Source organism: Syngnathus floridae, chromosome 3 (assembly GCF_059516105.1).
Source record: "Syngnathus floridae isolate MCC-2025c chromosome 3, RoL_Sflo_1.0, whole genome shotgun sequence".
NCBI classification, from domain to species: Eukaryota; Metazoa; Chordata; class Actinopteri; order Syngnathiformes; family Syngnathidae; genus Syngnathus; species Syngnathus floridae.
Genome location: NC_142415.1, coordinates 2739946 through 2754004, shown reverse-complemented (window position 1 = coordinate 2754004; position 14059 = coordinate 2739946). Strand labels below are relative to the sequence as shown.

At 44.8% G+C, this 14059-nt stretch overlaps 1 protein-coding gene across 6 annotated transcripts in view; it reads left to right on the top strand.

Annotated features, from left to right (window-relative positions):
* Nucleotides 1–14059, top strand: part of cemip (cell migration inducing hyaluronidase 1) — a 197236-nt gene that overhangs the window by 159814 nt on the left and 23363 nt on the right. For all 6 annotated transcript variants that reach the window (XM_088370826.1, XM_088370827.1, XM_088370828.1 and 3 more), the window contains 7 exons: nucleotides 2786–2855; nucleotides 3075–3203; nucleotides 4883–4968; nucleotides 5854–5985; nucleotides 6053–6088; nucleotides 13000–13155; nucleotides 13298–13478. In XM_088370826.1, the coding sequence (XP_088226952.1) occupies nucleotides 2786–2855; nucleotides 3075–3203; nucleotides 4883–4968; nucleotides 5854–5985; nucleotides 6053–6088; nucleotides 13000–13155; nucleotides 13298–13478 (790 nt within the window). The remainder of the gene's footprint in view (nucleotides 1–2785; nucleotides 2856–3074; nucleotides 3204–4882; nucleotides 4969–5853; nucleotides 5986–6052; nucleotides 6089–12999; nucleotides 13156–13297; nucleotides 13479–14059) is intronic.

Here is a 14059-nt window from a genome sequence, read left to right as displayed (position 1 = left end):
GTGGCTGAGGGAAGTTGGCGGCCGAGTGTGCTCTGGCACGGGCGTGACAGTGCAACTGAGGAGTCACACTTTCTTCTGTGTTTGGAAGCACAGATTAAAACTAGAGGCGTGCCGCTCTCTCCAGTAAATGTTGCTTCAATACATATACATGGGGTTTTGTTATGATTCAAGGACAGGTGATTTTAAATTCCAAGAATTCCATTCAGATCAGTTGATTGGTTTTCCAATACAATTTTACATGATATGGCTCAGTTCGAGAGGGTATGATACACTTGTTTCTTGTTGAGTTTTTTGTTGTCATGTTACAATATTAATAAACTTGCCAGTCCTGTAAATGTGGCTTTTCCGTCAAAAAGGTAGGTGGGAAGGTAAGCAAATAGGTGGACAGGTATTGCTTAAGTCAGAGGCAGGGAGAGGAGGGGCTCAGAGTAGAGCCGCTGCTCCTCTGCATTGAGAGGAGCCAGATGCAGTAGCGCGGGCGTCCAATCAGTATTCCTTTGGACGCCTTCATAGTTAGGTGAGGGACGTGTCAACGGAAGGGGATTCCCGGGGACGACCCAGGAAGCGCTGGGCCTAGGAACGCCTCTGTTGTCCCCTCAACTCTACCTATAGAAGAAAAATGGATGATGGATGGATGGACTCTGTTGTCCCCTCAACCCTACCTGTGGAAGAAAAATGGATGGATGGATGGATGGATGGATGGATGGATGGATGGATGGATGGATGGATGGATGGATGGATGGATGGATGGATGGATGGACGGATGCATGCATGGATGGATGCATGCATGGACGGATGCATGGACGGACGGGCTGGCAGGAGGGGGTCGGGCAGGCTCGTAAGTCGGTTACTCCATTTCATACTGTAAGTCAAGTCATGTTAGTGTCGGAAGGCGACTATCTCAGAAGTTGACAGTTTGTGTCGTAACTGACTTTATTTAACCAGTGGTTGGGCTGTGCAGCCATTTGGAAATAATCTGCCTGGAGTCACCCTCACGAGTATTGCATTCAGTTGTAACAATAGTGGTGGAGGGAGCTGAGAGCCAAAAGTGGCTGTGTGGTTTGATATTCGTAAGAGACTTGTTTTTCTTTGGAAGGGATGAAAAGACAGCGTTTAGAGATAAAGAAGAGTTAGTTAACGCGTCTGTGTTGTGACATTGTGCCTGCTTTTCCTGATACAGTAAAACCCCCTTTATCACGGGTTTCAGGTACGTGGTCCCGGTATTTTGTTTATTGTTAATTTAGTATTGTCACCCTTTGCCAGCATTTTGCAACATAACTTCACATCATGAAAAAACATCCCAATATACTGATTTAGCCAAACTAAGTATCCCTTTCATTTTGCCAGTGGCCGATTGGCAGTTGTGTTCCGTCAATAGACATGCAGCACACTCCTTTCCTTTTCTGGTCACATCCACGTTTCCCATGCTGTTATGGGTTCTTAGCGGAGTGGCATCCCGATGCGTGACATACACTGCAGTTCTCAAAACAGCATTGATGGAGCCATTAGGGTTGAAAGAGTTATCATTTTGGGACCGAAATCTCAATTTCAAATAATGCCATTTCATCATCTTCAAAGCTGCATTTTCTTAAAGGGCTCTTATCCCCCACGCTCAGCAATCACCTTCATGCTACTGTGGACAGGTCACACTGGAATGGTTAAAAAAAAAAAAAAAAAAAGCACTTGCTCCCAGTCAGGTATAAAATGGATTTTAAAATTCTGGTAATAGTCTAGAAATCACTGAATGGTTTAGGTCCTGAATACATTAAAGAAATACTGATTGTATATAAACCTAGTGGGGCTCTGATGTCTGCAGACTCAGGTCAGTTAGTGGAGCTGCATGGTGAAGTTGCATTTAGTTGCTATACGGCATGCAAATATAATAAGCTTGTAGCGATAATGTGGGTCACTCGCAAGTGTGTAAGAAATTAAAAGCTTTTCAGGAGTAATACCTGCATTTATCCCGATTGACTCGATGTCTCAAATTGTTTTAGAGGGTTAAGGAAAGGAAAAAATAAATAAATAAATAAATATTTAAATATGAAAGGGGGGGCTATAGTTATTTTACAAAAATAAAGGTAAATACTCTCACCCAAACACACACACATTATTCATGCTTGACTTACGTGTAGGGACAATATTTAATCATTACTGCTCATTGTGTTGTCTTGTGCATGAAATCTGCTATATAAATAAAGTGTCTACTGCTAGGTCATGCATGCAGTTTTAAAAGTGTAGTTTTGCTTTTTTAGACAGCAAACTCCACCTTTAAGGCAAAGGTGAAAAAAAAGTTTTATAATCTACCTTTTGATCATAACTAAAAGAGAATATCTAAAATTTTAAATTAAAACAAGGTATTATTTCAACACCTAACAGGGAAATGATTCTTTAACTGCTGAAATCAATTCTTCTCTCAAGATGGTGTGGACTCATTTGACTTTGACTGTTATTAGTTCAAGCCCCCCCCCCCCCCACACACACACACAGACATACGTGTGCACACGCACATACACACGCATATACACATGCGCGCCCACACACACACACACACACACACACAGTGTCAGGCTGTCCACTCTGTCTGCTTGAAAGGAGATTTGGGATGGATTTTTCCTTCCCTCCTCTTTTTAGGACATAAACACATATTACAACTTATTGGCATCTACCAGGTCAGATGAGGATGTTGCAAAATGTAAAGTCAATTCATTTCACTTGTGATGAATACATTTATTTTTCTTGAATACCCATTCCTCACTGTCTTATTCGAATTCTTTTTTTTTTTTAGTGCAACTTCAACTTTCTGGATTGCCAACCCAAACAACAACATTATCAACTGTGCTGCTGCAGGCTCAGAGGTGAGCTTTATTTTTATTCTAAGCCCTCTCAACCACTTCTCTCCCCGTCTCCAGCTTCTCTAGACGCTAGATCATGCATCATATCAGATCAGATTAATAACTGTACACAATTTAGGAACTACCTGTTGCAAACAAACACCTCGTTGCTGACCCCTGCAGTGGATTTATGACTTTATTATGCCTGTACAACTTTTTGTGTACTATGATTGTGTACCATAGGAAACAGGATTCTGGTTTATCTTCCACCATGTACCAACTGGACCATCTGAGGGGCTGTACTCACCTGGAAAAACAGAACACACGCCTATGGGGCAGTTTATCAACAACAGAGCTCATTCCAACTACCGAGTGAGTCGGGAAATATATAATTTAATCAAATCCATTCTTTCATAACATTTATATTATTACATTATTGTAATTGTAGCGCCGTTCATAATATCTCATTGAATTTTGTCGTGTATTGGGTCGTTACAAATATCAGACATGCAGCTATGATACTTACAAGCCACGTGTCATTTTTTATCGGAGCGTAACAAAGACACAATCATGGTTAAGGCTCTATGCATTGATGTCAATGCCAGTGGCCACCTGCCTGAATCTGTCACGGCCAGGAATGGAGCAGGGCGCCCAAATGCAGCTTGGACCAGGGTTTATTGAGGGAAAGGGGTGTTGGAGGAGAGGATGAGGAAAAACAAACAAACAGGACCGGCAAACTAACATAACTCACTGAAGCAGAGGAACAGACAGACCAACTTGCACAGATGAACAGACAAAGTTACAGAGACGAACAGAAACTAACAAACAGAGACTGTGATTACATTGATTGGGAGTAGACACAGGAGGGGAGGGGCGAGTACACAGAGACGCGAACAGAAACCATGACAACATAGACACATAATAGAACGACCGGAGACGAGTCATGACAGAATCGTACACTGGCCAACAGCACATCTCAGGGTAGTTTTCCAACCATTGATCCATTTTCTGAACTGGTTATCTATGGATCTATCTAGTATCTACCTACCTACCTACCTACCTACCTACCTACCTACCTACCTACCTACCTACCTACCTACCTACCTACCTACCTACCTACCTACCTACCTACCTACCTACCTACCTAGCTGTCTCTCTATATATCTCTCTCTCTCTGTCTCTGTTATCTGAACCACTTGTCATCAGTGTTGCAGGTGCGCTGGAGCCTATCCCAGCTGCATTCAGACAGTAGACTGGGTACATCCTGAATTTGTCGCCAGGCAATCGCAGGGCACTCAAAGACAAACAACCATTCACACGCACAATGACATGTATGAGCAATTTCATCGTAATATATATTGCGTATTTCATGCAAAATTGCACTTCACATAATTTAAAGTACAACATTTAAAAGCAGTGAGAAATATATTATTTGCTGGTCATGATGTAAAGTTGTTATCATACGTCCTTTGTACTGATCGCTTTTGTCACTTTAAATTTGGCTCACCTTAATGGTAGCGTAGGTCATGTCAGCCTATAGGTAGTTTGTAAGAGAAAACGTCACGTGAAAAAGGAAATGTTCTGGAGCCAGTGCAGTTTGCACTTTCATCACTGCTCATACGTATGTACAATGCAGAAGTTGCTATTGCCCTAAACAATTTCCACTATCCAAAACATAATGTCATGTATTTGTATGTAGCTGTGAATTATAATTCCTCAAAGACAAAAACGAAGACATTCAAATTAATCTGAGAATTTTTTTTCCATGTACGTCTACAAGTAGATGCTGTGGGTACATTGTAATTTATTTATCTTGGAAAAAAGAAATAAAAGAAAGGAAAGGTGGTGATTACGTTTGAAAAGAAATATCCTGGTTGATTTATATTATAACTTTTGTTATAATATAATATAATATATTATAATATAATATAATATAATATAATAAACGAGTGCTATGTGGTTGCAAATATGAAAGTTTTCAGCTGCTTAATGTGATGAAGTAATGCTAGGTCAGATGTGCTCAATGCTGGAAATAATTTATTTTATTTCAGGCCGGATTCATTCTAGATAATGGAGTCAAGACAACTCAGGCAAATGACAAGGACAAAAGACCTTTCCTGTCACTGGTTGGAGCTAGGTAAGAATTTGTGATTTTTCCATGAGTTTTCCAAATCTTTTTTTCCATACTCAGAGATTTTGTTAGTATACATACAATATGTTATCTGTAGGTGGTTGGCACATCTGCCTCACACTCATGAGGTTCTATGTTTGCATCTTCCTGCTTTCTTCCCATATTCCACAAACAAAAATTCAAAACCCCTGTTCCACTGTGCAAAGGCAGCCAATGTTGCGTTCACGTCAGAATTTTTCAGGGTGCGTTCAAGGTCGGAAATGTTCTCAAAACATTCGCCGGACTTTCTTCAAGATTTCTAGTTATTTAATACAGGCAAATATCTGCTGAACGTCTGTCGAACATTTCGACTTTGAATGAACCCTGACGAGAATGCAAAATTTGCTGCCTTCGAAAATACTCGAAATTGTTGACCAAAAAAAAAACACTGTCTTTATGGTCAGGTCGAAGTTTAATCATGTAGTTTGTCAGATCTCATAGCAAAAGGGCAGTGTGGTATAAAGAATGATCTGAAGAATTTTTGTTGATTTCCCATCCAAACTGCTGTAACTAGGCTTTTACCCAAAGCAAATATTTTTGTTTTTAATTAATGTAAAACTACTCAAACCCTCTTCTAAATTGCAGAAGTGCTACAAAGCTTAAATTAAACCAGGTTCATTGTATCAGTTCTTTTAAATGGCGGCAGTGTAGTTTCATAGAAAAATGTGTTCAAACACCTGCACAGCTGTAAACATGACAGACACAAGCGGAAAAAGTTGAATTTCTGACTAGAAATATTCAGTACATTTTTCAAGAACTTTACATTTTTTTGTTCACCATACAGTATAATTATTAACAATTAAACACCCATTTTAAATTCAACCAATGGTACTATGATTTTGTGCCCCCAAGGTATGGGCCCCACCAGGATGCTGACCCATTTAAACCCAGAGTTCCAGCTCACATTCACCATTTTGTAGCCTATAAGAACCAGGACCACGGAGCCTGGCTGAGAGGAGGGGATGTCTGGCTGGATGACTGCCAGTGAGTACAAACTGAATGGTTTATTTTTGAGTGTCTTAAAATGAACCTGAACTTATTCATTTTGCAGATTTGCAGATAACGGCATTGGCCTCACTCTGGCAAGGTAAGCCACTTACTTTAGCACAAACTTGTTAATAATAATAATAACAGCGTATTTTTCTGACTAAAAGTGGCTCCGGAATATAGGTCGCATTAACCATAAAATGCACAATAACGTGAAAAAAATCATATATACGTAAGTCGCTCCGGAGTATAAGTCGCATTTTGGGGGAAAGTTATTTGACAAAATCCAACACCAAAAACAGACATGAACGAGCAACAACAGGCTAAACGATAGGTATGCTAACGTGACATAAACACAAACGAAGAGCTGAGAACGGGCCTGACGTAACATTAAGAGTTATTCATTTCCCATAGCTGGAGTTTTGAGTTTTCCCTTGCCCTCTTGGGAGTTTAAGATCTGGGGATGCTTGAGAATATCTTTCGTTCTTCACATGTGCTGAGTGTTGTTGTTAGTCACCTAAATGTTGAACAGAGGGTGTGATTTACCGAAGTCAAATTCCTTGTTTGGCACGCTCAAACATGGCGAATAAAAAACTCTTGAATCTTGAATCTTGAATCTTATTCAAAAAACTATTACATAAATAACACGTTTATTAAACCATCTGTGTCACTCCATCCATCCCATCCATCTTCTTCCACTTATCCGGGGTCGGGTCGCGGGGGCAGCAGCTTTAGGAGGGACTGCCAGACTTCCCTCTCCCCAGCCACTTCGTCCAGCTCATCCCGGGGAATCCCAAGGCGTTGCCAGGCCAGCTGAGAGACATAGTCTCTCCAGCGCGTCCTGGGTCGTCCCCGGGGTCTCCTACCGGTGGGACATGCCCGGAACACCTCCCCAAGGAGGCGTCCAGGAGGCATCCTGATAAGATGCCCGAGCCACCTCATCTGGCTCCTCTCAACATGGAGGAGTAGCGACTCTACTCCGAGTCTCTCCCGGATGACCGAGCTTCTCACCCTATCTCTAAGGGAGAGCCCGGAAATCCTGCGGAAAAAACTCATTTCGGCCGCTTGTATCCGAGATCTCGTTCTTTCAGTCACGACCCATAGCTCGTGACCATAGGTGAGGGTAGGAGCGTATATCGACCGATAAATTGAGAGCTTTGCCTTTTGGCTCAGCTCTCTCTTCACCACAACGGACCGGTACAGGGCCCGCATTACTGCCGACGCTGCACCGATCCGCCTGTCGATCTCACGCTCCATCCTCCCCTCACGCGTGAACAAGACTCCAAGATACTTGAAATCCTCCACTTGGGGCAGGATCTCATCCCCGATCCGGAGAGGGCATTCCATCCTTTTCCGATCAAGGACCATGGACTCGGATTTGGAGGTGCTGACCCTCATCCCGACCGCTTCACGCTCGGCTGCGAACCGTTCCAGCGAGAGCTGGAGATCACGGCCTGAAGAAGCCAACAGCACCACGTCATCTGCAAAAAGCAGAGACGCGATGCTGAGGTCCCCAAACCGGACCCCCTCAACGCCTCGGCTGCGCCTAGAAATTCTGTCCATAAAAATTATGAACAGAATCGGTGACAAAGGGCAGCCTTGGCGGAGTCCAACCCTCACTGGGAACGAATCTGACTTACTGCCGAAAATGCGGACCAGACTCTGGCATCGGTGATACAGGGACCGAACCGCCCTTATCAGATGGCTCGGCACCCCGTACTCCCGAAGCACCCTCCACAGAACCTCCCGAGGGACACGGTCGAACGCCTTCTCCAAGTCCACAAAACACATGTGGACTGGTTGGGCGAACTCCCATGCACCCTCGAGGATCCTGCCGAGGGTGTAGAGCTGGTCCACTGTTCCACGGCCAGGACGAAAGCCACACTGCTCCTCCTGAATCCGAGGTTCGACCTCCCGACGGACCCTCCTCTCCAACACCCCTGAATAGACCTTACCGGGGAGGCTGAGGAGTGTGATTCCCCTGTAATTGGAACACACCCTCCGGTCCCCCTTCTTAAAGAGGGGAATCACCACCCCAGTCTGCCAATCCAGAGGCACTGTCCCCGATGTCCACGCAACGTTGTAGAGGCGTGTCAGCCATGACAGCCCCACAACATCCAGAGCCTTTAAGAACTCCGGGCGGATCTCATCCACCCCCGGGGCCTTGCCACCGAGGAGTTTTTTAACTACCTCAGTGACTTCAACCCCAGAGATTGGAGAATCCGCCTCAGAGTCTCCAGGCCCTGTTTCCTCAATGGAAGGCGTGTAGGTGGAATTGAGGAGGTCTTCGAAGTATTCTCCCCACCGACTCACGACGTCCCGAGTCGAGGTCAGCAGCACGCCATCCCCACTGTAAACAGTGTTGACGTTGCACTGCTTCCCCCTCCTGAGACGCCGGATGGTGGACCAGAATTTCCTCAAAGCCGTCCGAAAGTCATTCTCCATGGCCTCACCAAACTCCTCCCACGCCCGGGTTTTTGCCTCAGCAACCGCCGAAGCCGCGTTCCGCTTGGCCATCCGGTACCTGTCAGCTGCCTCCTGAGTCCCGCAGGCCAAAACAGCCCGATAGGACTCCTTCTTCAGCTTGACGGCATCCCTTACCGCCGGTGTCCACCAGCGGGTTCAGGGATTGCCGCCACGACAGGCACCAACGACCTTACGGCCACAGCTCCGGTCGGCCGCCTCAACAATGGAGGCGCGGAACATCGTCCACTCAGACTCAATGTCCCCCGCCTCCCCCGGGACGTGGGAAAAGCTCTGCCGGAGGTGGGAGTTGAAGCTCTTCCTGACAGGAGATTCTGCCAGACATTCCCAGCAGACCCTCACAGAGCGTTTGGGTCTGCCAGGTCGGACCGGCATCTTCCCCCACCATCGGAGCCAACCAGGTGGTGATCAGTTGACAGCTCCGCCCCTTTCTTCACCCGAGTGTCCAAAACATGCGGCCGCAAATCCGACGACACGACTACAAAGTCGATCATCGAACTGCGGCCTAGGGTGTCCTGGTGCCAAGTGCACACATGGACACCCTTATGCTTGAACATGGTGTTCATTATTGAAAATCCGTGTCGAGCACAGAAGTCCAACAATAGAACACCGCTCGGGTTCAGATCGGGGGGGCCGTTCCTCCCAATCACGCCCTTCCAGGTCTCACTGTCATTGCCCACGTGAGCATTGAAGTCACCCAGTAGAACGATGGAGTCCCCAGAAGGAGCGCTCTCCAGCACTTCCTCCAGGGACCCCAAGAAGGGTGGGTACTTTGAGCTGCCGTTTGGTGCATAGACACAAACAACAGTCAGGACCCGTCCCCCCACCCGAAGGCGGAGGGAGGCTACCCTCTCGTTCACCGGGGTGAACCCCAATGTGCAGGCACCCAGCCGGGGGGCAATAAGTATACTCACACCTGCTCGACGCCTCTCACCGTGGGCAACTCCAGAGTGGAAGAGAGTTCAGCCCCTCTCGAGAGGGCTTGTACCGGAACCCAAACTGCATGGAGGCTAGTCCGACTATATCTAGTCGGAATTTTTCAGCCTCGCACACCAGCTCGGGCTCCTTTCCAGCCAGAGGGGTGACATTCCATGTCCCAAGAGCCAGCTTCTGCAGCCGGGGATCAGACCGCCAAGGTCCCTGCCTTTGGCTGCCGCCCAGCTCACATTGCACCCGACCCCTTCGGCCCCTCCCACAGGTGGTGAGCCCATGGGAAGGGGGACCCACGTTTCCATTTCGGGCTATGCCCGGCCGGGCCCCATGTGCGAAGGCCCGTCCACCAGACGCTCGCCTTCGAGCCCCGCCTCCAGGCCTGGCTCCAGAGGGAGGCCCCGGTGACCCGCGTCCGGGCGAGGGAAAACAAAGTCCATTTGTGTATTTCGTCATAAGGGCTTGGGTGAGCCGTGCTTTGTCTGACCCCTCACCTAGGACCCGTTTGCCATGGGTGACCCTACCAGGGGCATGAAGCCCCCGACAACGTGTCTCCTAGGATCATAGGGGCACGCAAAGCCCTCCATCACAATAAGTTGACGACTCACGGAGGGGTCTGTGTCACTCCAATTCATTAAATCCATTGATCGTCCTTCATGTCAACAATGGGTGCGCGCCGCTGATGGTGCTTCCACTTCAAAATATTCCACAGGCCCATATAACGATATATAAATTATATATCAAATAACTATTATATAAGCAATAATATTATCAAACCATCTGTGTCACTCCAAATCATTAAATCCATCGATCAAATTCCTTGTCCTTTGTCAACAACGCCACGCATGCGCCCTGACGTCAGCCTCGTCGTTATTCCACAGATCTAGTATATAACTATATTGTAGCGTTAACAAAGTACAAGGAAAGATGTGGGTTTGGTAAACGGCTCTTTATTTAACAAAACAAGAGTTCAACGAGCCAACAACTACTGAACTGTAACGATAAAAACATATACAAGTTGGTATACGAAATAAAATATATCAAATAACTCTAACATAAATAGTTAACCGCCACACGCCCCCAAGCACCGGCGTGGACTTCCAGGCGTGTGGCGGCGTGGACTTCCATACCCGGAGGTGGCACTTCCAGCCACGGAGGTGGAAGAGAGCTCCATAGAGTAGGACCGGGCGTGCGTAAAAGCCATGTCCGAGCCCTATCCACCGTCCCTGGATAGCCAAACGGCCGAGCGCCGGCCCCTGACTTCCATCCACGGAGGTGAAAGAGAGCTCCGCAGAGTAGGACCGGGCATGCGTAAAAGCCATAATAGTTTTTCAAACCTTCTGTGTCACTCCAAATCATTGTATCCTTTAACTTCTTCATCCTCCATGTCACTTACAAACAAAGCCGCTAATGATGCCGGTAGTACGTGGGGCCCTTCGTCATCTTCGTCATCCCGTGATCGAATCTTTGTCCTTTATGTAAACAACCGCCGCACCGCACTGCTGACGTCAATTGAAATTCAAATTACAGTAATCCCTTGCTACATCGCGGTTCGTTTATCACGGTTTCACTTTTTTATTTTTTTATTTTTAAAATTTATGAACAAATTCACATATAAGTCGCTCCTCAGTATAAGTCGCCCCCCCCACCCAAACTATGGAAAAAAAACGCAACTTATAGTCCGAAAAATACGGTAATAATAATAATTATTACTATTATTGTCATTATCTATCCATCCATTTTCTGAACCGGTTCGTCCCCACGGGGGTCGCGGGTGTGCTGGAGCCTATCCCAGCCGTCATTATTATCATTATTATTACTATTATTATTATTATTATTATTATTATTATGAATGGGTTGGTGGATGGATGGATGGACGGATGAGCGGGCGGACGCATAGATGGATCGATGGACTACCAGTTCAGAGTGTAGCGCCCTAGCACTCAAAGACTGCTGGGAAAGGCTCCAGGATGCCCGCAATCGTCTTGAGAATAAGCGCTTCAAAAGATGAATGAATGATTTAATTTGTTAATTTTCATTTAGTCAGTGGATTTAAACCTCTATTATGCCATTACACTTCAGTCTCAATCCTTGTTACACTTAATAGATTTCAAAATGCAAAATGAAGAACAAATACCAGGCTGCAAGGTGAGAGGACCGTGCTCCTAACCAATAAATGAATAAATAAACACTGTATCATATGCAGTGTTCTGATATTGCCATTGTATTTTGCAACTTTGATGAAAAGGTGTTTTATTTTACCAAATAAATGTAGCTCTCTCAAATGGAGAAACAACTTGTCATTTTTAACATTTAAATGTTCAACTGAATGTTTTTTTTAGCAGTCCTGGCACCCTTTTCACTTAAATGTTGTAGTTTCTCTCGGTCTGAACCCTAAGAGCACAAAGTAAAAAAGAGTCCTGTAAGTAGAAAAGGGACAAAGAAGAACACAGAGTCTGGTGAATATTAACAAGTGGGAATATGGATGCAATGTTATTGTTAGAGATTTGCTCACTCAAACAATATTTTGCAAGAACCACACGGGAGACAAGCAAGTCCTTTTAGACACCTGCAGGTGGAGAGTTCACTCGTTCAAGGAATGAAGTCTGAACCCTCGTTCCTGCGAGGGGATATTTATTAAGAGAAACAGAGTGGGGGTTTGGGTAAACTGGCTAAAGCCCTTGTCCTCTAGTCTAAACATGTCAGGGGATGTTTTACGACCTTGTGATAAGGAGGACAAGGTAAGGTATTTATTACCTGTTGCATTCCAACATAATCCTATGATAAAGATAACCTGGAAAACCCTAACAGTTATCAAATGTAAAATACATTGAAAAATAATTTAAATCTGCAAGCAGTGACAGGACAACTGAAGTGATACTTTAAAAAATATTCAGTTATTTAAATTTTTGATGGTAATGACAAAAAATGAATGTCAGTTTGTGACGCCTGTAGGGTAGGATAAAGTATTATTCATACTTGTATGTGTGGCGGCACGGTGGTCAACTGGTTAGCACATCCACCTAACAGTGCAGAGGCTGTGGGTTAGACTTCCAGTGTGGCGTTTACATGTTCTCCTTTTGCCTGCGTGGGTTTTCTCCAGGTACTCCGGTTTCCTCCCACATCCCAAAAACATGCAGGGTCACTTGATCATTCCGATATGTCCATTGTGTGAGTGCGAGTGGTTGTTCGTCTCTGTGTGCCCTGCAATTGGCTGGCGACCAGTTCGGGATGGCCCCCACCTACTGACCCAAGTCATCATGCTCGCGATCCTTGTGAGCAAAAGTGGGCCAGAAGATGGATGTATTTATTTATTTAATTTTGGCACTTTCAGTCGTCCATGGTTCTTGCTGTATCCCCTTGTAAGGAAATTTATGAATAAAATGTATTTTGTATTTTTATACGTGGATTCATATTTCATTATTATATATTTTTTATTGTTCTTATTATAATTGGTAGAAAGTACAAGTTAAGGAGTTTAGGAGAGTGTGATGAGCTGCTGAGTCACTGGCACATACAATATCAATAAATTTCAACAATAATAAATCAAAAGTGCCTCTAATTGTTGGAGTTAACGTTTACCATCTGTGTGTGCAGTGGAGGAACGTTTCCAGATGATGATGGTTCTCGTCAGCAGGTGAAGAATTCTCTGTTTGTGGGGGAAAGTGACAATCATGGAATGCAACTCCTTGATAACAGTATCTGGGGCTTAGGGGGTGCTGACCTCACTGGCAGGACCCTCCCGCGAGGCATGTAAGTGAAAGTGAACATAGAAAAACTCTTTATCCCATCGTCTATTTTAGATCCACAAACAATAAAGTGGATTCAAAATGCTGTTATGATTATATTCTGCTATATCGGAAAACAAGTTAACCATGAGTTTTTTTCTGTGCAGTGATTTCCCTATCCGGGGCATGCAGATCTACGATGGGCCCATCAACGTGCAAAACTGTACGTTTCGTAAATACGCAGCTCTGGAGGGACGCCACAGCAGTGCTTTTGGGTTTAGGCTCAACAACTCATGGCAGAGTTGCCCCAACAATAACGTGACAGACATCAAATTTGACCATGTACCTGTGAGTTAAGAGTTGTGCGTTAAATCCTTGAAGCATTGTTTGTATATTTCGAGGGAACTACATTTTAAAACATGCAAGACATACACTTCTACCATCTATAAACCAGATGCCGTTTTATCTTTAAGGAAAATAAGACATTTTGGTAGAAAAGTTGTCAATCATAAATTAAAATATAGAATGTACTTTGGGTGATACTTGGGAAAACACACTAATAATGTACCGTAATTTCTGCACCATAAGGTGCTTCAGGTTAAAAGGCGCATACTCAATTGCGGGGTCTATTTTGTATTTAATCCACACATAGGGTGCACCGCATTATAGGGCGCATGCATGCCATGACTTACGGTAAACAAAAAAACGTCACGAGAGCAAGACAGTGAATTCGGTTGCACTTTATTCTACTGTTTAACCATGTACTGTACTGTACTGTACTCACAATATTGTTAATCAATATTCATACGCAAATCTGTCCAAGTCCTCATCTTCTGTATCCAAATTAAACAGTTGGGCAAGTTCGCCATTAAACATGCCAACATCCTTCAACTTTACTTATATAGCACATCTTACAACAGCTGCAGCTG